Here is a 26,919-nt window from a genome sequence, read left to right on the forward strand (position 1 = left end):
ACGTCTGGAAGTTCTCACCAACTGGTCTCAGCTTTACAGATCTAAATGCAGACCTGTCACACTCAGATGAGGGTTCTCTGGCTACAGGTTGATAGCCATACACAACTTTAGGCAAGGTAGAGAGAGAGAGAGAGACAGGCAGTTAGGTTAGCCTACCTTCTTCAGCTTGTTCCCCAATAAGACTGCCTTCAAAACCTGCAGGTTCACAACTTCAGTTTTTTTCTCTTTCCCATGTGATTTCCAGCATGTAGCACCCTTTGCCTTTTCAGCTTTTTCTCCCCCATCAATTAAAGTGATTGAAGTTCAAACAACAAAATGTTCCTCAAGTAGCAAGAAGGTCAGGTGATTTCTTGGAAGAGGCCTGCTTGTTGACAGTTCCAAAATGAACTTATGACCTTTTTTAAAAAAAAAATTCCAGGTTAGCATCCAAATGTACAGATAATGCCATGTTCTTCCATTTTGTAAAATAAAAATTCAGTCTTGAGAGATATGATTCTAACACTCCCTCCACTAATGATGTACAGTGGAAGCAGTGTGCACCATCTATGAGATGCACTCCAAAAACTCGGCAAGGCTCCTTTGACAGCACTTTCCAACCTGTGGCTTCTACCACCTATATGGACAAGAGCAACAGATACATGGGAACACCACTAGTTGCAAGTTCCCCTCCAAGCCGTTCACCATCCTGACTTGGAACTGTATCGCCATTCCTTCACTATCGCTGGGTCAAAATCCTGGAACTCCTTAACAGCACTGTGGGTGTTCCTACAATACATGGGCTGCAGTGGTCCAAGAAGCCAGCACACTCTTGGGCAGTTAGGGTTGGGCTATAAATGCTGACCTAGCCAACGATGTTCAATGAATATAAAAAGGACTAAGAGTGAATTTGCCAAGGGACCCTGAGCAGCTAGGGGCTAAATTAAAAAGCACAACCAGAAAGGTGGTAACCTTTGGATTACCACCTAAACCACGAGCAAATTGGCATAGGGTCAATAAGATCAGACAGTTGAATGCATGGCTCAAAGCTTGGTGTGGGAGAAATGGATTTCGATTCTTGGCACTAGTGCCAGTACTGGGGGGATAAAAAGCTGTTCTATTGAGACAGGCTTCACTTGAACCTTGTTGTGACCTATGTAATTAGGAAGTTAAAGAGAAAGGACAAGGCAATAATGTCAGGTAGCATTTTGAGTAATGATAACTAGAGTGAACAGAAAGGGACAGAGCATATAAACGTAAGAGTGCATCAACAAATAGGGTCAGAGTAGGGAAAATGGAAAAAAAAGACAAAATTAAAGGCTCTTGAACTGAATGCATGCAGCATTCATAACAAAATGGAGGATATGATGGAACAAATATATATAAATGGGTATGATCTGATAGCTATCATGCAGACCTGGTTGCAAGGTGTGCAAGGCTGGGAGCTAAATATTCAGGGGTATTTGACATTTCGGAAGGATAGGTTAAAAAGGGAAAGGAGGTGGGCTAACTAATAATAAAGGATGAGAGCAGTACAGTATTGCGAGATGAACTTGGTTTGGAAGATTAAGATGTACAATCAGTTTGTGTGGAGATAAGAAATTACATGGAGAAGAAGCCACTGGTGGAAATAGTCTATAGGTCCCCTAATAGCTACACTATAGACAGAATAAATCAAGAATTAATGGTGGCTTGCAGGAAAGGCACTGCAATAATCATGCGTGACTTCAATTTTTATATTAATTGGAACAATCAAATTGGCAAAGGTAACCTTGAGGACAAGTTCATAGAGTGTATTCAGGACTGTTCGTTAGAATATTATGTTCTGGAACCAATCGGAGAATGTGCTGTTTTAGATCTGGTGATGTGTAATGAACCAGGATTAACTAATGATCTCACAGCAAAGAATCCTCTAGGGAAGAGTGATTGTAACATGATAGAATTTCATATTCAGTTTGAGGGCAAGAAGCTTGGATCTGAAACCAGCATCTTATACTTAAGTAAAGGCAATTACAAAGGTATGAAGACAGAGTTAGCTAAAATGGACTGGAAAAATAGATTAAAAGGTAAGATGATGGATAAGCATTGGCAGACATAAAGCCATAAGTGCATAGAAGGAGGGGATTTGGTTTGGCCCATCAAGTCCATGCTGGTGCCCTGTAGAGCAGTCCAATCAGTTGCATTTCATTCGCTGTATCCCCGTAACTCTAAGTTTATTTCCCTCAAGTCCCCATTCAATTTTCTTTTGAAATTATTGATCATTTCTGTTACCATCACCTTCAAAGACAGCAAGTCCCAAGTCATTACCACTTGCTGCATAATCAAGCTCTTCCGCTTGTCTCCCTGCACCTCTTGCTCAAAACCTTAAATCTATGTCCCATAGTCTTGTGCCATCAGCTAATGGGAGCAGCATTTCTTTGTCTAACTTAATGAAATACTCTGCCTGTTGTCTAATCAGAGCGATGTAAAGTTTCAGTTTAAAGAGATACTTCATCTTACTACAATGATTCATGGTAGGCCAGAAGATTGGGCAAATTTTAGAAAATAACTGGATGACTTTAAAAAGAAAGAGGGAGAAAATGAACTGAGTGAACTAGCAAGAAAGATAACAGGCCGTAAGAGCTTCTACAAGTATATAAAAAGGAAGCTAATATAAACGTTGGTCCCTTAGAGGATGAGACTTGGGAATTAATAATGGGAAGCAGTGAAATGGCAGATACTTTGAACAAATATGTTGTTTCTGTTTTCATGGTAGAAGACGATAAAAGCATCCCAAGAATAGTAGAAAATCAAGGGGGAAAAGGGAGGGAGGATTTTAAAAAGCTGATTAGTTTTAGAGAAAAAATACTAGACGAACTAATAGGACTAAAAGCTGACAAGTCTCCTGAGCCTGATGACCTCCATCCTCGGGTCTTAAACATAATAGCTGCAGAGATATGGGATGTATTAACTATAATCTTCCAAAACTCCCTAGGATCCTGGAAAGGCACCAGTGGATTGGAAAGCAAAAATGTTTTTTTATTCGTTCATGGGATGTGGGTGTTGTTGGCTAGGCCAGCATTTATTGCCCAACCCTAATTGCCTTTGAGAAGGTGGTGGTGAGCTGCCTTCTTTTTCTGTAGCACCACTTTTGCAGAAAAGAGGGAGATAGAAAGCAGGAAATTATCATCCAGTTAGCCTAACATCTATCATTGGGAGAATGCTAGAATCCATTATTAAGGAAGTAGTATCAGGACATTTGGAAAACTGTAATACAACCAAGCAGAGTCAGCATGGTTCTATGACAGGGAAATTGTATTTTTTCCTACTCCTGTTCCTACTTCTCATGTCCTTATGGTGAGCATTTGTCTGTGCAAGTATTAGTGTTTTCTATAGGCTTCCTCATTGAAGTCCTCACCTGAGTCCTCTGGAACAGGCTTTGTGCAATCTCACCCTTCAGCAAGCTGCCTTGTGCTGCCTTGTTCCTCCTGTCTTGCCTGCAGGTCGCTTGTGTCCAGTTTCTCACCATATGTGTAGATCCTGCCACTAAGCTAGCTTCTAAAGTACACAAAATGTCAGTATCTAAGTTGCTGGTTATGCATGCAAGAGTGAATCACGTTTCATCTTCATTGCTGTCTTCCTGCTCTTCCACCTCTTTCTCTTCACTACAGCCTGGCCAAGTGCTAGTTCTTGGGTACTTGAAAGGGTTAAGGCACAGGGGTGATGTTGTGGCGAGGAGAAGTGGAGAAACCAAGGAATGCATGCTTACCCCATCTGTTGCTTGTATATCAGAAGAGATTGTGGGATGAAGGGGAAATGCAATCTGAAAAGCAGGTTAGGTAAGAGCATAACTTCAGCTCCTATTGTTTCGGTCTTGCCAAAGGCCATGGCCTCAGTCAGGACCTCTGCAGTGATGGTGAGCATTGCCACCTTCATTAGTGTGAGGATATTTAGCTGTGCCTCTCCCCTGTTGGTTAGTTCCTGCAATCAGTGCCATCTTGTCCTTTAAGAAGTGTGTCATTGAATGTAGTGCCATGTGTGAATTATACGGCTCTCATTTTTGAATAACTGGCAATGTGTGCAAGATGGGAGTATGAGGCTTGCAGTATTGTCAAGTATACGAGAGTGAGGTGAAACAGTGAAGCTATGCATCTGAGGTATGAGTTGTGATTGAGGGAGATTGTTGGCAAGCGAGTGATGGGGGATGGTGTGGTATGTGTTGAGCAGTGTTTGAGGCCACTGTTGTAATTGGTGGGATATGTCATTTGATGATGCATTCATTGAGTTTGATCGTTTGGACAAGGTCATTGAATTTCTTGTGGCACTGCATTCTGGACCTTGGGGCTGGATTGCTGGCATTAACCACTGACTATCAGGTGCTACTTGCCTTCGCAGTGCCTGTATAGAGGGCCTCTCTCTTCCTGTCCAACCCCTGCACCAAGGCCTCCAGTATTGCAGCAAAGAAACTTGGAGCCTGTTCTATCTCCTGTTGCTCCATGATCATGCCTGCATGTACTTCCCCAACCACTTCCAGCACCTGCTCCAGCTCCAAAGTACACCTCTGCTTTAAGAAGTGTGTGCTGGTTTTAAGTGGTGCAGGCTAGCTTGAACTCATGTTGGCAATCATGCAAATGAACAGGAAGCAAATTGCAAGGGTTAACCATGCATCGTGATCCCTGCACCCATTTTCAGGCCTTAGTGACTTTCACAGCCTACATGTGATCATCTTTTATTGTATGTTCAATATCCATCTAATGGCTGCAATAGTACAAAAGTCAAATTAGAAATAATAAGAATGACAAAATATTTTTCATGTTCAATGCACTCTGAATTTTCAGAATGTAAGCTTATCTATGCATATATTATTTAAATTCTTATGTCTGCATACAATTGGGCAATAAATGCTGGCCTAGCAGGTGACCCACATTCCATGAATAAATAAATAAAAATTCTGTCTGTGAAGCCTTACGCCCTATTATCACTGTCACCACACTTTGTGACAACATTAATGTGTTAAAACAATAACTTAATTACATTGGCCTGTTAAATTATTGTTAGTTTCTTTTAATTCTCATGTCTTCATTATTTTTTTCTGTTTGAAGATCATAGCTTGCCTTAAAAGTCAGGGCTTGGATTTGATATATTTATTGAGAGCTCGGCATTAGGAGCGTGCAGTGTGCCTAAATTCCCAGGATGCATCAGTGCTGTTCAGTCAGCTTTACCAATGAAATATTTTTCTTTCGCTACTGCCTTCTGCTTGGTTGTTTTGCAAACTAGTTGAAAGTTGGAGGACACATTTCAAAATCCTTATTGAAGTAATGTTTGTTTTTTAAAAAAAAATTCATTGATTTGCTGGAGAGCCCTCTGTCGTATGACTTTAAGATGCTGCTCACTGCTGTTGTAATTTACGAATTTGCTGATATCCACTGCTATTATGGGTTGGATTTTACACTCCCCTGCTGGCAGGTTTGAAGACAGGGGGTCATTTAAAATCCAGCAGGTGGCCTTTCCACTGCTTACCTGCCTGTCCTGTTTGTTGGGGGCGGGGGAAGGGTGCATGGAGGCATCAGGCCGATTGCCCTTGGCTTTTTGAGGCCCTTAAGCAGCCAATTAATGGCCACTTAAGGGGCTCATCCCATCCCACTGGTATTTTACTCATGGCAGGGTGAGTAGGCCTAGTCTGCAATCCAGGAAGCCCAGTTATTTGCGTGGCTGGTGTTGGACAAAGTGGGGTGGGTGGAATTTCCTTTGCGGGCCCTCTGGGTCCGTAGAACACACCCCATACCCCTGCCCACGGTCATCCTCTGCTTTAATCCTGCACCCTCTCTCAGATCTCCAATTCTGAGCTTACCTGGGCTCCTCCAGTGTGGCAGGACTGCCTCTGGTCCCAGCCATGGCCACCGATCCTGGTGCTGCTGGGACTACTGATTGGTTGGCAGCTCTCGAAGGCAGAAATTCGCCCTGAGAAAGGGGCAGAAATCATGTCTTAAAACAATTAATATTGCTCCCAGTTTAAATTGCTGCAGGACAGTGGTCTGAATCGTGGGCAGGCTCCTTCCCGACCTTGAAGCCAGGGGGCAGGGACTGCGTGTCCTGTAAAATCCAGCCCTGTGAATTTGTTGATTGAATGCTTCATACTGCTTTGTTAATTTGTTTTACTAGTGTCTATTGAGTTATGCTGTAATATTCATCAGTATCCTTTTGATGTCAGTGAATTGTGAAGCATGAAGACTGTGTTGGTATATGTGAGTTCAGTATTTCTGCTGGAAGTAAGGTGTCAAAAGTCATTTAGTTCTAATTTAAATTCTCATTTTATTCTGTTTAATTAAACCTTCATGTTAATATTGTAGTATTTTCTGTTATCTATAATTTTTAGGATATATTGTCATTCTATTGTATGTGAGCTAAAATATTCTTAGACTATACAGCTCTTGATTTCCCCATTTGGACTTCCACATCCAATTGACTAGTACGTTATTAAAAGTTTGGCATATTTGTGCACTTCTGTCCACAAAGCTTACTATTTGATGTCATGATTTCTGGACATGCTTCAACGTTGACATTTAGTAATGATTGATTGTCCACCAACAAATTATAATGGTGCTTCTTCATATAAACAGTTTCCATGATTTATGTATCAACAAATCAAACCCCAACTGCCCACCCCAGTATGAACCCTCATTCTACCCAGCACTGCTAAATACCAACTATCTTGCTCCATCTTGTACATCTTACATACTATCCTGATGTGTATTTTGAGCTTTAATACTGATATCACATAAAATTAAGTACATAGGTATGAATACTAATAAATGTAAAGGTCACTCATTTACTGTCTTCATAGTTAATGAACAGAGTGGTGAAAGTGAATTCCCAAAACACTAGCAAAAAATATCAGAATGCCTTTGCTGAATGGAATTTAATTTATCCATCTGCTATAAAACAGGACCCTGATCTACCAGCTTCATCACATAATCTCTCCCCTATTGTTATAAAACAGGTTATCATGGGCAATCTGCTAGTAAAGGAAAATGTGCTAGTTGCCTAGCAAATTTAAGTTAATATATTTTATGATCTTGATTTTATTTCAGGATGTAAATTAATATGGTTTTTGTGTATTCTGGTGGAATAGTGTCCATATTTTTTTATGTGATGTTGACTATGACTTCATATTAAAATGTTTCATGCATTCTATCCTTATTCAAAATATGGATTAGACTAAATCTTTATATAATTATTGAGTTGTTCCCATAAATCAATTTTAACATTTGTTTTGTGAACCAGGCCTGTTTACTTTCGGAACGAATACCTACTCCGATAGCAGGAAGTGAATCTGACTCTTCAATGGCTCAGGAATTACAAAATACGTAGGTGTATCTACACTGTTGTTTTGCAGTCTTGTGCAGTCATGCTGGTTGAGGACAATGGGCTGGATTTAATGCAGCCCATTGCAATGGGAAGCATCAGTTGAGGCCTCACATCGGTCTCCCGGCATCAGCGAAACCTCCCTGATAAGCTCTCCAGAAGGGGCCGACATGGGATTCCCGGCTGTCATCACCACGATGTCAATTAGGTTAATTAATTAATTAACTAATTGACACCCAATATCCCTGAGCCCACCAATTTAGGAGTGGCTCCGAGATTAAATGGAGGTTTTCCTGCACCCTTGGAAGGCTGCCCAGCAAACCTGTCAAGTTTGCTAGCAGTCACCCGAGGGGGGTGGATCCCTCACTATTATCCCTCAGCTGGGATCTCATGATGACCCTGGGCCTGGGATAGGTGCATTGCCACCAGCTGCCTTTGCTCCAGCTGGTTCAGGCAGCACGAGCAGCTACCCACCTTTGATTAACTGGCAGCCCTCAGCAGGCAGGGCTTGCACCGCTGGGGACCTCAATCACAGGAAAGAACCGACGGTGGCCACTTAAGTCCTGAAAGGCACTTGATTCCATCAGTCCTCCCTCACAGAACTAAAGGGAGTTCCCACCAGTTCTCCGACTGATGAGCGAGACCATCTTGCCCTGTTGGAATCCCGGCCAATGACCTCTAAGCCCTGATTGTAACTCAGGACATGCAAAATCGGGGTAGATGGGGCGCGAGGTGGGGTGAAAGCCACTGCATTGCGTTGAATGTGGGACCCAGTTATTTCTAACCCCTGGACTGATCCTGTCCAAAGACAAAAAAAAAATGTCATCAGGCCAATGAGCAGATATATCTGATTTTAAGGTTTTGTTCTGGATGGAAGTGCCCGAAACCTGCTTTTGGTGTGTAACGAGGAAGAAAGGCCAAAATTTTGGAGGCCCATAGACTTCTTATGGAGCCCAGGGGTGTACTCCTCCTCCTGACCCACATGGAATCCTCAAAATTTTTAAAAAAATCACTTTCCTGGTACTTTTGGCCACTCTGCTACCTCTTGCCAGATTCATTGATTGATAGTTTGTACTTCATTTTCTTTTTCACTGGCTGAACAGCAATCTTGCAGGATTGCTTGCCCATTATATCACTGATTAGATTTTATGGAAGTTTACCACTTAGGTAGTGAAGATGAAAATTGTATCTGATTATAAACAAAAGAAAATCAAATCCTGTTTTAAATATATTTTTTCCTAACCTTGGAAAGTTATATATTGTTATGGAATCCCAAGGAATAATGCAGCACAAAAAGTTTTTTGAAAAAACAAAATAATTTATATTTGTGAAGCTGGATGAATCATAAAATCAGACTTACTTGTACTTTAGAACTTTAGTTTAGAAATTCATGTTTTATTCTTATATACCATATATAATTATGTAAAAGTCAATTTCATGTAAAATTCGACCCCATAATTTTTAGCCTAAAAAAAAAAAGTTTTTCCCACATGTAAAAGTCAACCCTAATTTTTCAGGGATCAAAGCCCCAAAATTTCCGAGCCAAAGTATAATCTTTACAATCACATTCAAAAACTCAATTCATTATTCGTTATAATTCCTCCAGTTCATACTTGTCAATTAAGGCAAAAACAATGTAGATTGATTTTGATTTTTGTGGGGAGAAACTTACAGACCAGAAAAGAGCAATAAATAGTGCACATGGAAGCAGGATATAGGGAACAACTTCCATCCAGAGTGAACTTAAAATAAATGAACTCATGGGTCTTGTGTCCTCAATCACCACCCTCAGCCTTCCTGGGTAGGAGAGCCTGCAGGCCTTGCCAGTTGGGCCCATGCGAATACCAACTTGGTGGAATTCCCCTGCAGCAAGGCTTAGGTCAAGGGCTGGGAACTGTCAGCGTGACATTTTCCAAAAGCGTGGCCCTTCCTTTTCCCTAACCCCTGAGCAGCATTGAAACAGCAAGTCCAGCCAATGCTGCTGCTTCTGCTCTTAGAGTGTGGGGTTTGGGGGAGACTCCCTAATAAAAGCACAGAGAGAGACAATAAACAGCTGGTATAGGGGCTCTGCTTCCCCTGTTACCTTAAGGATTCATTTGAGCGCCATGTTAGAACAGATGTGTTTTAGTTGAACGTAAGCCCCTCAAGAACATTGGGCAGAATTTTCCCATTGGCATGCGGGGGCGGGACCTGCACGCCGACACGTAAAATGACGCGTAGTGACATTGGGCGAGCGTCCTGATGTCACCACGCGCCATCGTGATATTTTGTTAAGCGATGATATCTGATGTGTGCCCGCCATTAATTAATGGACCCCTTAAGGCGCCAATCAATGATGATTTTTCAGCGCCCGTGTGATCTTCAGGTAGGCGCACGGGTGCAGCAGGCACGTAGGACACGTTTGTATAAACCTCATCCACGGGTGGGATAAGGGCTCAGTGGGGTTGCGAGTGTGTTGTCAAATATTAATTTTTCAAAGTTACTGATGCTTGCCTGTGTGATCTACAATACTTCAAAACGCATACCGGCTGCTTGGATTGGACTCTCAACCTTCAGGTCAGCACTGCAGTGAGGAATCTTTTTTGGGCCTGCATGTTTCAGGAAGCCTTCCGTTAGCCTGGGAATGGGAGCTGAACTGGCCATTAGAGGCACCTCCTCTGAGGAGGAAGGGAGGGCTAGAAATGGGAGGAGGCCAGGAGTGCACGTTCAGCCTCCAGGGGAGCCACCTTTGGGAGGACAGACGCAGGCACAAGGGGTGCAGGGCCAATAAGTAGTCCAAGGAGGAAGAGGCCGCAGAAAGGAGGAAGGGTGGGGGGGGTCACCCGGGGTGAAAGCCTACCTCCTGGGTTAAGTGACCAATGCCAACATGGTACTCATCCTTCCCAAGCGCAACAGATCATTGAAGATATAAAAACAAAAAACTGCGGATGCTGGAAATCCAAAACAAAAACAGATTTACCTGGAAAAACTCAGCAGGTCTGGCAGCATCGGTGGAGAAGAAAAAAGTTGACGTTTCGAGTCCTCATGACCCTTCAACAGAACTAGGTGAATCCAAGGAGAGGGGTGAAATATAAGCTGGTTTAAGATGATGGTGGGTGGTGGGGGGGGGGGAGGTTGGGAAGTTTGGGGGGGGTTGGGGGGGGCGGAGAGAGAAGTGGAGGGGGGTGGTGTGGTTGTAGGGACAAGCAAGCAGTGATAGGAGCAGATAATCAAAAGATGTCACAGACAAAAGAACACAGGTGTTGAAGTTGGTGATATTATCTAAACGAATGTGCTAATTAAAAATGGATGGTAGGGCACTAAAGGTATAGCTTTAGTGGGGGTGGGGGGGCATAAAAGATTTAAAAATAATGGAAATTGGTGGAAAAGAAAAATCTATATAAATTATTGGAAAAAACAAAAGGAAGGGGGAAAAAACGGAAAGGGGGTGGGGATGGTGGAGGGAGGTCAAGATCTAAAGTTGTTGAATATAATATTCAGTCCGGAAGGCTGTGAAGTGCCTGGTCGGAAGATGAGGTGCTGTTCTTCCTGTTTGTATTGGGCTTCACTGGAACAATGCAACAAGCCAAGGACAGACATGTGGACAAGAGAGCAGGGTGGAGTGTTAAAATGGCAAGCGACAGGGAGGTTTGGGTCATTCTTGCGGACAGACGGCAGGTGTTCCTCAAAGCGGTCGCCCAGTTTACGTTTGGCCTCTCCAATGTAGAGGAGACCGCATTGGGAGCAACAAATGCAGTAGACTAAGTTGGGGGAAGTGCAAGTGAAATGCTGCTTCACTTGAAAGGAGTGTTTGGGCCCTTGGATGGTGAGGAGAGAGGAAGTGAAGGGGCAGGTGTTGCATTTTGCGTGGGCATGGGGAGGTGCCATAGGTGGGGGTTGAAGAGCAGGGGCTGATGGAGAAGTGGACCAGGGTGTCCTGGAGGGAATGATCCCTATGGAATGCCGCCGCGGGGTGAGGGGAAGATGTGTTTGGTGGTGGCATCATGCTGGAGTTGGCGGAAATGGCGGAGGATGATCCTTTGAATGCGGAGGCTGGTGGGGTGATAAGTGAGGACAAGGGGGACCCTATCATGTTTCTGGGAGGGAGGAGAAGGCGTGAGGGCGGATGCATGGGAGATGGGCCAGACATGGTTGAGGGCCCCGTCAACGACCATGGATGGAAAACCTCGGTTAAGGAAGAAGGAGGACATGTCAGAGGAACTGTTTTTGAAGGTAGCATCATCAAAACAGATGCGACGGAGGCGAAGGAACCGAGAGAATGGGATGAAGTCCTTACAGGAAGCGGGGTGTGAGGAGCTGTAGTCGAGGTAGCTGTGGGAGTCGGTAGGCTTGTAATGGATATTGGTGGACAGTCTGTCACCAGAGATTGAGACAGAGAGGTCAAGGAAGGGAAGGGAAATGTCAGAGATGGACCACGTGAAAATGATGGAGGGGTGGAGATTGGAAGCAAAATTAATAAATTTTTCCAAGTCCCGATGAGAGCATGAAGCAGCACCGAAGTAATCATCGATGTACCGGAGAAAGAGTTGTGGGAGGGGGCCGGAGTAGGACTGGAACAAGGAATGTTCCACGTACCCCATAAAGAGACAGGCATAGCTGGGGCCCATCATTGAAGCACTTGCAACACTGGACCTAGGTGCGTCGCACCATGTTGTGGGATTTCACAATCTCCGCTACCTCCTCCCAGGCACGTTTGGTCATGTGGGGGGGGCCGCTGCCTCCTGGCTTGGGGTATGAGCACCTCCTGCTGTGCTGCCGCCTCCTCAAGGAGGGCAGCAAGGTAATAGTCAGAAAAACGAGGGGCACAGTGCCCCCCGCCCCACCCTCCTGCCTGGCCTGCTCAGCAACAGCCCTCTGGGGAGCCCTTCCACTAGCCATGATTCACAGCCTTTGAAAGGCTGCAGAAGCTCTTTAAAACAGGCTGCTGGATTGCCACTGGACCTGGCAATCATTGCAGTCCCGCCGCCGCCTGCCTACTCCCGCTGCCTTCGGGAGCCATGATTCACGCTGGGCAGGCCTTAACTGGCCCGCCCATATAAAGTGGCGGCGTGGACTTTATCGCGTGTGGCGATCGGGACCACGCCCACCCGACAGGCAGAAAATTCTGCCCATTATCTGTGTAAAAGCTTACCCCTTAAGTTTTTGCCTAAAAAATGGGCCTCAAAAATTTGACTTTAACATGAGTATGTACGGTATGTAGTTCCATTGTTGACTTTTTGTAGTTAGGAAGAATCCTGTTCTTGGCATATTATTGTAACCATTATAGCATAAATTGCCACGATTTCTTAGGGACCATAAAAATGAAATCTTCTAACTCTCTTGTCAGGATGCTCTTGGAAGAAATGCTGCTAGACAATCTACTAAACTTTGCTGCTACTCCAAAAGGGTTGTTACTTCTGCAGCAAACAGGAGCACTCAATGAGTGTGTAATTTTCATGTTCAGTAGATTCACTAAAAAATTGCAGGTATGTGTGAAACATTTGACAATATATGATTTTTCATTGATATTGATCGTTTGGGAATGAAGGGATGTATATTTTGCTCCTTTTATAATAAACTGTTATTTTATCAGTTGCTAATTTGTGTCTAGTATTTTGGACTGTTGGCTTTTGATCATTCTTTCCTGTATCACCCTGAACCCATTATTAACCCTGACATGGAACTTTATTTCCTCTCGTCCTCCTCAACCTCTCCAGCATTTGACATGATTGACAACGTCATCCATTTACATGGTTCCTTCTGCTTTGTCCATCTCCATGGAACCATCTTTATGTATTTACATTGCTATCTGCCCCAGCAGAGCTTGGTCTTGGTTTCTTCTCCTTGCCTGCATGGTCAACTTAGGAGAGCTCCAGCGTTTTATCTTTGGCATCCACCTCTTCCTCGTTTACATATGCTGAAGACACGCAGTTCTTTTTCTATATCACCCTCGACTCTATGATGAACAATGATTGTTCACTATCAATTCATCAATGATCCTGAACTTCCACAAAATGAAAGCCATTCTATTTAGCTCATGCCATATCAGAGCAGCCTGGCCTTTGTTCTTTCTGCATATGGTCACTTAAGATAAATCAGATAATACAACACATTGGTGTCGTATTTGACCCTGAATTGAGCTTCACACTCCATATTCTGTCCATCATCATGAGCACTTACATTGTCGTCTTCTTTATTTCTGACTTAGATTGAGAGTTTAGATCCCCCTCCTAGTCTTAAGCATATAGGGCCAGATTTTCCCGTCCTGACATGGGGCTGACCTACGTTGGATGGGCGAAAAAGAGGCAGGGACCTGCAATTCCAGGATTCCCACTCCCATTCCTGATGCCAGAAATTTTGTTCATCACGTGTTAAGAGGCAGGTTGCATACCTCTTTCCAGCTGTCCTGACATTGCCGTCTCTATTCAGAATAATTTCAGACCACCTGCAATTTTCAAAGAGCCTGGCCAACTTTTGAAAGCAACGTGATTCACACAGCTCAGAGTTGTCGTGAACCATGGTTTGGAGTCAGGAGCTGTGTGACAGCTAGGTTTAAAAAGTTTCAAATTCACATGTCATAATGAAATGCTGCATCATAAGTTATATCTCTTTTTAATAGTGATTGATGATAGGGCTTTGTATTGAAAAAGTAAGTGAACTTTAAATTGAACAGAATTTGAAAGCGACTTTTCGAGTACATTATCCACAGGGTAAAGTGCTATTCTGTATTGCACAATAGTGAAAATAAGATTTGACTGTGAATTGGCCCTTTGATTTGATGTTTTCCTTGATGTTAAGCGCATCCATCTGTTTGGCTGTTCAAAACTATGACAGATGGTCACGTTTGGCTGACTTCAAGGCTCTAATGTATTTTACTGTGGAGGTTTTGTTAATAATAGTTGTTCAATAGGTTCTCATTATGAAAGCTTGGCTGAATTTAAAACCCACTAGTGGGTTCATCTCATCAGAGGTTGTTTGTGTAGTTGTCAAGAGGAATCTCATTATGAATGCTTAGCTGAGTTCCAGTGGATTCAGCTCAGCAGGGGCTGTTGATACAGCTGTCAAGGGGAATGTGAGTTTTGTCATATTGACATATTTTTGAGCTGTTCAGAGAATTATGGTTCTTAAGAGTATATTGAAGTATGATTTTTATTTTGACAGATTTATGAGCTGTTAAATACTTGTCGATGTTGTTATAGAGTTTCTGAGTTCTGAATATTGTGGATACTGGGAGTGAGTAGGGGTGAGTTGGAGGAGGGTAAGGGGATGTGAGGGAGGATAACAGTAAGGGTGGGCTAGGGGTTTAGGGTACGGGGCCTCACAGAAATGGGCCAACGTCTGAGTGAGCGGAGGTGAGCATTTTAACCAGGCAGCCTTGGCATCTGCCCATCTCCACTTCCACTTCCATCCCTGCCTCAGGCTTCCCGCAGGAGGTGGCCTCGATTCCAGCCTGTGCCCACCACCCTGCTGTTAAGATTGCTACAGGCACTGCCAGTCAGGAGGCTGGATCGTGATGTTGGGAAATCCGACTCCCAATTATGCCTCCAAGATGAAGATCCAGCCTATAATCTAGACTGACACATCAGTGCAAGGCTGACACTTTGGTGCAGGACTGACAGACAGCTGAATTGCTAGAGGTAATACCTTTCAGGTGAGACATTAATCTATAAACCCACCTGCCTGTCCAGTGGTTTAGGTGATTGCTAACATTCCCATGGCGCTATAAGAAGAAAAGCAGATAATTTTCTCTGTGTTGTGTCTACCGTTCCTTTCTCTCAACCAACGCCAAAAAGATTTAATGCTTCATTTATCACATTACTGTTTAGCAAATACAGGTGTGAAAAATGGCTACCTCTTTTACTAATATAACAGTAACTGAACCAAGTAATTCATCTGGAACATTTGAAATATGATCAGGCACTTTATAAACGTAAAGTCTTTACCTTTTGTTTTCTTTTAATTAAACCTCATGTACCAAGACAAATGAGAGATTCTTATGTTTTTAGTTATTTTTTTTCTCTGCCTGAGCAAGTTTCATCTGCTGCCCCCCGCCCTCAACATCTCCACTACTCAAATTGTTAATTCAATGTTGGGATATGATCATATGGTCTATGGGAAGAATTTTACAGTCCCCTGTGGGTGGATTTGCAGGCTGTGGGCCTTTTAAGTTCTGAGTGCCTTTCCTGCTATCTTCCCACCCATTCCCAACCTGGCTGTGATTTAATGGCTGTCGGATGAGACTTTGGGCAGTCCACCCACCCTTGTGCCAATTGAGGCTCTGAAATGGACATTTTTCAACCAACAGGAGGAGATCAGAGATGTGTGGAAAGCCTGGCAAGTAGTCTGCCTGTGCCTAAGGTAGGGATGGGGTCAAATGCCTCCTTCAGAGGCCCCACTAAGGTCTGCCCCTCCTGCCCTTTTCCCCTCAGGTGCCCCCTAGCCCCGTGGCCTTTGCACCACCCCAGATCCTCCTCTTCAGGCCCCCGCCAAGAATCTTCCCAACTGAACTGTCATCTGGCCCCTGTTCTTCGCTGGGGTCAGTTACATTTTCAGCAGTGGCTAACACCTCCCAAATGGAGTGGAACTCTCACCCCTAGTCACTGAACATTCCTCGGAGCGTTAAATGGCTGCAGGGTTGGGTTCACTACCAACTTTTCTGGCAGAAGGGTGGGAAACCCTGCCACCTGTAAAACCTTGGCCTATGTGTGCTGTGCCCTGAACCTGGCCATGCATCATGAGTCAGCTTAGGCAATGATTATCAGACATACATGACCGACCAGTTCCCTAGACAACGGGGCCAGAAAATTCCGACCAGAGAATTCTCTATTAATTAGTGGGGGAGGTTCTCTGAAATGGTAAATTATTGTTCATTTGTAGACATACAGGACAAGACAAAAAAAGATAAATTTATTCTAATAAGTATAATTGGATTAAAAAATAGACATCAATGACTTCAAGAAAGAGGCTGTCCTATACTTCCAATTGTTTGGTTGATTAAATGAGCAACATAGCCCTTGAAAACCAGTAAGCAAAAAGGATGCTAGATAGCCATAGCCTCTCTTCTATTCAAATGAAGAGGTTTCCAGATTCCAGGTCAGTTCTATCCCTAACAATCATTCACAAACAGGGATTCCATTAGAACCTTGGCTGTTGTCCATTCTATCCAAACACAGAGAGGCTATGGCTATCTAGCATCCTTTTTGCTTACTGGTTTTCAAGGGCTATGTTGCTCACTTAATCAGCCAAACAGTTGGAAGTATAGGACAGCCTCTTTCTTGAAGTCATTGATGTCTATTTTTTAATCCATTTATACTTATTAGAATAAATGTATCTTTTTTTGTCTTGTCCTGTATGTTTACAAATGAACAATAATTTACCATTTCAGAGAACCTCCCCCCACTAATTAATAGAGAATTCTCTGGTCGGAATTTTCTGGCCCCGTTGTCTAGGAAACTGGTCGGTCATGTATGCCACCTGCTGCAGGATTTAGCGTCTTGGGGACATTGAAGGAATCCACTGCTAGTGGCCGTTAAAGAGACCCTGGTGCTCAATTGTTGTGGCAGGAGCTCCATCCAGGGCTCCATAGGTGACCTATGCGGGATCTCACAAGCCTCCACGCACAAGTGTTATCCAGGAGGTCATGGATGCCATCTTTGTGAAGGCACAGAACTTTGTGCATTTCGCCCGGATTCAGGAAAGCCAGGAAGCAAGAGTGCTGGGATTTATGCACGCCTGTGGTTGTCCACTGGTGCAGGGTGCCATTGACTGCACTTACATGGCATCTAGATCTCCATCATCTGCCAAGGGCTTCCACTCACTGGATATTCAGCTGGTGTATGATCACCACAAACACATAATACAGATCTGTGCACGATTTCCAGGAAGTGTCCACCACTCCTACGTCCTTAGCAGGTTTTGGATCTTCCAGGGTCCAGAGAGACTGCAGGGTTAGCTCCTTGGGGATAAGGGCTACCCACAGAGGACTTGGCTGATAATGCCAATGTGGCAGCCTCAGACTGCAGGAAAGCACCGGTATAATGAGGCTCATGCCATGACTCGGACTTTGGTGGAGCAAATGATAGGCATCTTGAAAATGAGGTTCAGATGTCTGGATAGGTCCAGTGGACCACTGCAGTACAGTCCCCAGAGGGTGTCACGCATCATGATCGCTTACTGTGTGCTGCACAACCTGGTGCTGCAACAGTGAAAGGACCTGGCTGAAGAAGAGATGGAGGAGCTGCACATATCCTCTGATGAGGATGGCAAAAGGGATGGTGATGATGAGGTCGTCGAAGGTAAGGCTGCCAGCGAGGCCATTGCATTGGCTAGACGTACTCGAGAGGCCCGCATAGCTAAATGATTCACGGAGGATGATGACAAGATGCAGTGAGGACAGTCCTGACATCCTCACATTGCATCTGTGAAAGTTTGACTCCTGTGTGTCTGATGGCAGTGATGATTGTGGTTGGTGGAGGGCAACCATCTCAGTTCCAGGACATCACTGCAGGAGTTCCTCAGGATAGTGTCCAAGGCCCAGCTATCTCAAGCTGCTTCGTCAATGACCTTCCTTCCATCACAAGATCAGAAGTGGGAATGTTCGCTGATGATTGAACAGTGTTCCACACCATTCACAAAAACTCAGCTACTGAAACAGTCCAAGTCCAAATGCAACAAGACCTGGATAATATCCAGGCTTGGGCTGACAATTGGCAAGTAACATTTAGAATCATAGACGTTTATAGCACAGAAGAAGGCCACTTGGCCATCGTGTCTGCACCAGTCAACAAAGATCTGACTACACTAATTCCATTTTCCAGCACTTGGCCCATAGCCCTGGAGGCTATGACAATGCAAGTGAATATCTAAATACTACTAAAATGTTACAAGAGTTTTTGACTCAACCAGCCTTTCATGCAGTGAGTTCCAGACTCCCACCACCCTCTGGGTGAGAAGGTTTCTCCTCAACTCCTCTTTTATGTTCTCCTCTTAACTTAAATCTATGCCTCCTGGTTATTGACTCTTCTACTAATGGAAAAAGTGCCTTCCTATCCACCCTATCTGTGCCCCTCATAATTTTATATACCTCTATCAAGTTCCCTCTCAACCTTCACTGCTCCAAGAAAAACAACTCCAGCCTATCCAATCTTTTCTCTTAGCTCAGACCCTCTGGCCCAGGCAGCGTCCTGGTAAATCTCCTCTGCACCCTCTCCAGTTCAATCACATCCTTCCTATAATGCGGTGACCAGACTGCACACAGTACCTCAGTTGTGGCCTAACCGGCATTTTACACAGTTCCAGCATAAGCTACCTGCTCTTGCTTTTATTAGCCCAGGCATAGAATACAAGTATCCCATGTGCCTTCTTAACCACCTTATCTACCTGCCCTGCTACCTTCAAGGATCTGTGGATATGCACACCAAGGCCCCTCTGATCTTCAGTTCTTTACAGGGCCCTGCCATTCATAGTGTAATCCCTTGCCTTGTTAGTCCTCCCCAAGGGCATTTTCTGGGTTGAATTCTATTTGCCACTGCTATGCCCACCTGACCAGTCCATTGATATCCTCCTGCAGTTTACAGCTCTCCTCCTCACTATTTACCATCCTACCAATTTTTGTGTCATCTGCAAACTTCTTGATTATACCCCCTACATTTAAGTCCAGATCATTTATGTACATCACAAACAGCAAGGGCCCCAGCACCAAACCCTGTGAAACCTCACCACAAAACATCCGTGTACCATCACCCTCTGCTTCCTGCCTCTTGGCCAATTTTGGATCAGACGTTCACTATTCCTTGGATCCCATGGGCCCTTACCAGTCTGCCATGAGGGACCTTATCAAAAGCCTTGCTAAAGCCCATGTAGACCACAATAAATGTGTTACCCTCATCAACACTCCTGGTCACCACCTCAAAAAATTCAATCAAATTTGTCAACCTTAACAAACCCATGCTGATTATCCTTGATTAATCCATGTCTCTCCAAGTACAGATATATTCAGTCCCTCAGAATTCTTTCTAGTAACTTCTCCACCGCCGATGTTAGACTGTCTGGCTTGTAATTTCCTGGTCTATCCCTTCACCCCTTTTTTCATAATGGGACAACGTTAGCAGTCCTCCAGTCCCCTGGCACCTCACCTGTGGCCAGTGAGGATTTGAAAATTACTGCCAGGACCCCTGATATCTCTCCCTTTCCCACCCTCAACAGCCCAGGATACATTTCATCCGGGCCTGCAGATTTATCCTCTTTTAAGGCCGCTAAACCCGCTAGTACCTCCTCTCTCTCATGTTAATTTCCTCTAATATTTCACAGTCCTCCACCCTTATGTCTATACCTACGTCGTCCTTTTCCATTGTGAAGACCGACACAAGGTGTTCATTGAGGCCTGTACCCACATCTTCTTTGTCCACACAAAGATTACCTTTACGGTCCTTAACTGACCCTACTCTTTCCCTAGTTATTCTCTTGGTGTTTATATGTTTAAAAACCCCTTTGGGTTTTCCTTTGTTCTACCCACAATGTTTTCTCATGCACTCTTAGCTTTCCTAATTTCCTTTTTAAGTTCCTCCCTGCACTTTTTATACTTCTAGGAGTATAAAAAGTGCACCACCAAGTTCCAGGCAATGACCATCTCCAACAAGAAAGAATCTAACCATCATCCCTTGATGTTTAAAGGCAGTATCTTCGCTGTATCCCCACTGTCAACATTCTGGGGGCTACCATTGACTAGAAACTGAACTGGACTAGCCATATAAATACCGTGGTTACAAGAGCAGCCCAGAGGCTAGGAATCCTGCGACAAGTAGAATTCTGACTCCCCTCCTGACTCCCCAAAGCCTGTCCACCATCTGCAAGACAAAAGTCAGGAGTGTGATAGAATACTCTGCCTGGATGGGTGCAGCTCCAACAACACTCAAGAAGCTTGACACCATCCAGGACAAAGCAGCCCTTGATTGGCCCTCCTTCCACAAACATTCACACTCTCCACCATTGACGGACAATGGCAGCAGTGTGTACCATCTACAAGATGCACTGAGAAACTCACCATGGCTCCTTAGGCAGCGCCTTCTAAACCCATCCAGAAGGACCAGAGAACACCACCACCTGGAAGTTCCTCTCCAAGCCACTCACGATCCTGACTTGAAAATATGTCGTCGTTCCTTCACTGTCGTTAGGTCAAATTCTGGACCACCTTCTCAAATGGCACTGTGGGTGTATTTACACCACAGGGATTGCAGTGGTTCAAGAAGGCAGCTCACCATGACCTACTTGAGGGCAATTAGGGATGGGCAATAAATGCTGGCCTAGCCAGTGCTGCCCACATCTCATAATTTTAAAAAACATACCCTCAGTGCTCCGGCTCATGTCATGGAGATGCAGCAGAGGCCCTAGTAGTCACTAGGTTTCAGGACAATGATAACAATATGCAGTGAAGCCTCTTCATAGATCTCCACGTTGGCTCTGTGAATGTCTGATTCTTGTCTGGCTGAGGGCAGCTCACTTGTGCTCCGTGATTAGGGTTATATCATGGAGACACAACCGTGAAACTTGAAATGCACCTGATCCTTTGTCAGCCTTCAGCACCTGACCCCTTCAGGAGCACAGTGTCACTGGTCACTGGTGCTGAAGAGTTGGGGGGCCAGCCCCACCTCAAAGGTGCTGAGAGCACACAGAGAGAATTATGGAACTCTGTGATGCCTGCCCACGACATTCTGGCAGCAATGACAAGCACCATCAAGGTGCGGGTATCACTAATGTGCCTAGTGAAGTGGGACCATCACTGTACAGGGAAGAGGCCCTGGGCTGAGACACCTGCCTTTATCTTGTTCAAGGACCAAAGTTTCACATTTGGGTGACACGAACACTGCTCATCATAAGAAGGAGCCATAGGCAAGGAGACGTTCTTGGGAGTTTATTTACGATACTGAACATTAAGTATAAGTGATTAACACCCGTGCCTAGTCTGTGCAACTACACCTTCTTAACCCTGCCACTACCCCTTGGTGCTCGCCCGGCATCCACAGCAGCAGTGGAGGCAGCCTTTTAACCTCTATACCCTGTCTATGATGATCTTGGTGGGCATCCTCTGGAGGACCGAGACCTGAACGGCCCGGACCTGCTATCGGGATCCTGTTGTGTGGCAGTGGCACCCTTCTAGGCCTTTTGGAGCTGGAGCTACTGGGATCACAGGAAGAGAAGATTCAGATGGGTCAGACATTCCTGGAATCACCTTGGTGGATGGTGGCCCCTTGGGTGTGCACCTGCTGATCCTCCTCCCTATGGGTGCCTGAAGACTCCTGGCTGACTCCTTGAGGAGAAGGGGAACCTGGAGCGAGATCAAGCTGCCCGGCAATCCTCTTGTGTTGACACTGTTGGAGGCCAACTATGGCGTCAGCAGTGGTGTTCGGCCTGTGCAGCAGTGCAGGACCAATGTCCTGGACCAAGATCTCCAAGGCACCTACCATCCTATCAGTGTTGACCTCAGTGTATTGACATGCTGGCGCTGTCACCTCAGACTGAAGCTGGATGGACTCCTGCATCGTGCCTCTATGGACTGCATGGACATCCCTTCCTGATGTTCCTGAGCTTGCCTTTGCAGCTCCCCCAACTGAGGTATGACTGAGCCCTGAGGCGACTCATCTGACTCAGACTCAGCAGATTTCTGGCCTCCAGCATTGACCTGAGTGCCGGAAAACTGGGAAGTCCCTGTCTCCTCCAGCTGTGGATCAGACAGTACAATCTGCTGACCAGATTGTGACCCCCGAGGCTACTCTAGAACTATGTCCCACCGAGGTGTGTGTTTCTGCGCTGGTGGAGGATGTGGGTGAGCGCTGTGACGGGTCTTCAATTAGAGTGTCATCAGATTCTTCTTCCTAGCTGTCTTCAGGTCTTGAGTTGAGGACCTAGCTCGTAGACCCCTTTGGCTCTTTCCCAGATATGCCCGCAAAAGCAAGGAGAGATAATTAATGCATTGCAGGGGACTGCATAACAAGGGAGCTGACTCACAACATGGTCACACATGGATGTTGCACTACTGGATCCTCACTTGATTGAGTACCACCGACCTCACTGTCAGCACAGGAACGGTCCAGATTGTCGCTGGACAACTGGATGATTCTATTTTCAAAGCCCTTTTTTTTTGATCCATTCACAGGATGTGGGCTTCGCTGGTTGGACCAGCATTTATTGACTATCCCTAGTTGCTGCTGTCTCCCATGCTGGATTTGTCACCTTGTTCGCTGGTCTTCGCCCAGAGCAGGGTTACAGGACTTCATGGTGGACCTCCACTGTGTCCAGTAGACACCCTGACGGAGGCAGCATGTTCCCTCCCTTGCAGTAGCTTCTGATCCCTTAGAAAGTGCTAGCTCTGTGCAGGGGTGCCCTTTAAATATGGTGCCTTGATTTCTGAAGGTCTGAGCTGACAGTGGGACGGGCGAACCAGAGGCCAACCTGCCAGTGATCCGCTATGTTTCCCAGCTGTGCGTTATTAATGAGGTGGGACGCACTGGGAATGGGACAATATGGTGCGGATAACCGCCATTGCGGCTAGCGGGTAAAACATCCTTTTTCCCACCAGCTACTGCACTTTGTACAAATCTAGGATGATTCCGCCCTCTGTCTCCATCACCATTGCAGCAATTACATTCACTATTGTTATCAAGTGCTGAATCATCCTGAATTCTGATACTATGTACCACACACTAACACCGGAATTCCAATTACAAACTGGCAGACTTGTTTTCTTCAGTCATGGATTAACATTGCATTGATAGTATTATTGATATGGTTAGTGATATCATGCGAAACAGGAATTATAAGCAGAGAATTTACTTACTTTGCCTTTTCTTTTAACTTGGCAGGTCAGCAAATGTGAAAAGTTTGGATATGGAGTAATGGTTACGCAGGTAGCTGCAACAGCCCCTGGCATTGTGGCACTGCAAAGTTCAGGTAAAATATTAATTGAACAGATATCTAGCAAATTGAATATATTTCGCCATTTAGAATAATTTTATGTTTGCAATGTAAAGTGAAATATACGTGCATTGTACAAAATGTATTAATCTTTAATATTGCAGTTGAACACTATTCAGATCATAAATATTTACATTTTCATTTAAAAAATCTTTCTTAGGTTATTTCCACACAGTTTCCATATCAAATAAGTGAGCAGTAGATCTGTTTATATGCTGCAGCCAATGTTTCTCTAACTAGTTGCTAGGAGTTTTGTGTGACAGCAATGTAATAGAAATTGCGCCTCATTTGATCCTCACACCTATGCTTTTGCTAACTCTTCAACTGGAGCTATCAGCTCAAATAATGTTTTTGTGCCATCTCTCTCTGCCCTTCTAATATTCTTCCATTCCAAATACATATCCATTTCCCTTTCAAACTATGATGGAATGTTTATGGTTCAGTAGCCACTTGTAAATTTCATATTCTAATAATCATTCGTTTGGTAGTACAGAAGTTGAGTATTGCTGAAAAAAGAGGCATGCTACTGAAGCTTGCACCAGGACAGCTACTCAAGAAATACCAACAGTAAAGGGAACAACAATTTATACTGCATGAGAAGAGAGTGCTGATTGATTGATTGGCAAGTGGACTCTGATTGGTAGAGGCCTTGTCATGGAGAAGCAGCAGAGAACAGTGAACTCTTAACTACCAAGCTTCCTTTTTATTCATTCATGGGATGTGAGCATTGCTAGCTAAGCCAGTATTTATTGCCCATTCCTAATTGCCCTTGAGAAGGTGGTAATGAGCTGCCTTTTTGAACTGCTGCAGTCCCTGTGGTGTAGGTACACCCATAGTGCTGTTATGGAGGGAGTTCCAGGATTTTGACCCAGCAACAGTGAAGGAACAGCGATATATTTCCAAGTGAGTAGCATGGAGGGGAACTTGCAGCTGGTGATGTTCCCATATATTTGCTGCCCTTGTCCTTCTAGATTGTAGCAGTTGTGGGTTTGGAAGGCCCTACCTAAGGAGCCTTGGTGAGCTTCTGCAGTGCACTTTGTAGATGGTAAACACTGCTGCCCTGTCCGTCGATGGTGGAGGGAGTGAATATTTGTGGAAGGGTGCCAACCAAGCAGGCTACTGTGTCCTGAATGATGTCAAGCTTCTTGAGGGTTGTTAGAACTTCATTCCTCCAGGCAAGTGGAGAGTATTCCATCACACTCCTTACTTGTGCCTTGTAGAGGGTGGACAGGCTTTGGGGAGTCAGGAAGTGAGATACTCACCACAGGATTCATAGCCTCTGCCCTGCTCTTGTAGCCATAATATTTATATGGCTAGTCCAGTTCAGTTTTGGTTCAATGGTAACCCCCAGGATATCGTTAGTGGGGGATTCAGTGGTGGTAATGCCATTGAATGTGCGATGGTTAGATTCTCTCTTGTAGGAGAAGGTCATTGCCCGGCACTTATGTGGCGTGAATGTTACTTGCCACTTGTCAGCCCAAACCTGGATGTTGTCCAGGTCTTGCTCCATTTGAACATGGACTGCTTCAGCATCTGCGGAGTCATGAATGGTGCTGAACATTGTGCAATCCTCAGCAGACATCCCCACTTCTGACCTTATGATGGAAGGAAGGTCGTTGATGAAGCAACTGTAGATGATTGGGCCTAGGACACTACCCTGAGGAACTCTTGCAGTGATGTCCTGGAACTGGAATTGACCTCCAACAAGCACAACCATCTTCCTTTGTGCTAGGTATGACTCCAGCCAGCGGAGAGAGTTTTCTCCCTGATCCCCACTGATTCCAGTTTTGCAAGGGCTCCTTGATGCCAAACTCGATCAAATGTTGCCCTGATGTCAAGGGCATTCACTCTCACCTCACCTCTGGAGTTCCGCTCTTTTGTCCACGTTTGAAACAAGGCTGCAACAAGTTCAGAAGCTGAGTGACCCTGGCAGAAACCAAACTGAGCAGGTTATTGCTAAGCATGTGCTGCTAGACAGCACTATTGATGACCATTTCCATCACTTTACTGATGATTAAGAGTAGACTGATGGGGCGGTAATTGGCTGGGTTGGATTTGTCCTGGACAACTTTCCACATTGCCGGGTAGATGCCAATGTTGTAGCTATACTTTAACAGCTTGGCTAAGGGCGTGGCAAGTTCTGACGCACAAGTCTTCAGCACTATTGCCAGGATATTGTCAGGGTCTATAGCCTTTGCGGTTCTGGTGCCTTCAGCCATTTCTCGATATCACGTGGAATAAATCGAATTGGCTGAAGAGTGGCATTTGTGATGCTGGGGACCTGTGGTGGAGGCTGAAATAGATCATTCACCTGGCACTTCTGGCTGAAGATTGTTGCAAATGCTTAAGCCTTATTTTTTTGCACTGATGTGCTGGGCTCCCCCATTATTGAGGATGGCGATACTTGTGAAGCCTCCTTCTCCAGTGAGTTGTTTAATTGTCCACCACCATTCACGACTAGCTGTGACAGGACAGCAGGGCTTATATCTGACCTGTTGATTGTGGAAAAGCATCACTCTGTCTATCACTTGCTGCTTACGCTGTTTGGCACACAAGTAGTCCTGTATTGTAGCTTCACCAGGTTAACATCTTATTTTTAGGTATGCCTGGCGATGGTGGTGTTTAGACATGATCTGCAAGGTGTGATTCCGTGAGTATGACTATCAGGCTGTTGCTTAATTAGTCTGTGAAACAGTTATCCCAATTTTGGCACAAGACCCCAGATGTTAGTAAGGAGGACTTTGCAGGGTCAACAGGGCTGGTTTGCAGTTGTTATTTCCGGTGCCTAGGTTGATGCTGGGTGGTCCATCCGGTTTCATTCTTTTTCTTAACCTTTTAGCGTTTTGACACAATTGAGTGGCTTGCTAGGCCATTTTAGAGGGCTTTTAAGAGTCAGTCACATTACTTTCGACCTGGAGCCTAATGTAGGCCAGACCAGGTGAGGATGGCAGATCTTCTTCCCTAAAGGGCATTAGTGAACCAGATGGGTGTAGGGGGTGGTGGTGTGTATCAGCTTCACCTCTGACTTCTGAACGGTCCGAATCGCTCCCATTCCCTGGGTTCTAGACTTTAGACTTATTTGGGGGTTGTGACAAAGTGCAGCAGACAACTGGTTTTGGTGCAAGAAAAAAAAATTAGGTTTATTGAAGTCTCAAATGAACTTATAACATTAGGATTACACTGAGATTATACAGACCTACAAAATACACTTAGCTACGAATGGGGAACACATGGCATAACGAGGGAAAATCACGCTACCAATCCCCTTACCCTTGTCCCACCCCCAAAACCTAACTAAATTGAACTAGGAGAGGTCAGGGATCATGCTCACCAACCAGGGTTTCTTGACAGTTTGAAATCCAGCTAGGTAAGCCGGTTGCAGTTTTGGGGTACGCTCTTTGTGTCCTCTGGGCTTGCCGCCCCACGTGGTCCTGGTCTGTGGAATCTGCGAAGGTTCTTCAGTTGGGTGGAGGGCGCGGTTGTGGGTGGTCGATCTTCGTGGAGGGCTGCGGTTGCGCCCTTGTTGTCTTTGGTTGAGCCTGCCACCCCGTGCCCCTCGCTGTGATGTTGCCTGCGGGCCTGCAAATCTCCAGCTCTCCTCCCGCCGCTTGGCTCAGCTACCTCTCCCTCCTTAAACTCTGCTTCAACCGC

General features: G+C 45.0%; 1 protein-coding gene across 12 annotated transcripts in view; it reads left to right on the top strand.

The window, feature by feature from the left end:
- The window catches only part of tbc1d32 (TBC1 domain family, member 32), a 418,366-nt gene that overhangs the window by 153,507 nt on the left and 237,940 nt on the right, over positions 1 to 26,919 (top strand). For all 12 annotated transcript variants that reach the window (XR_005942968.1, XR_005942970.1, XR_005942972.1 and 9 more), the window contains 3 exons: positions 7,240 to 7,322; positions 12,647 to 12,785; positions 23,157 to 23,244. Coding sequence is in view for 7 of the 12 variants with exons in the window: in XM_041187465.1 (XP_041043399.1) it covers positions 7,240 to 7,322; positions 12,647 to 12,785; positions 23,157 to 23,244 (310 nt within the window). In the remaining 5 variants the exon portion in view is untranslated. The remainder of the gene's footprint in view (positions 1 to 7,239; positions 7,323 to 12,646; positions 12,786 to 23,156; positions 23,245 to 26,919) is intronic.

Source organism: Carcharodon carcharias, chromosome 5 (assembly GCF_017639515.1).
Source record: "Carcharodon carcharias isolate sCarCar2 chromosome 5, sCarCar2.pri, whole genome shotgun sequence".
Lineage (NCBI taxonomy): Eukaryota > Metazoa > Chordata > Chondrichthyes > Lamniformes > Lamnidae > Carcharodon > Carcharodon carcharias.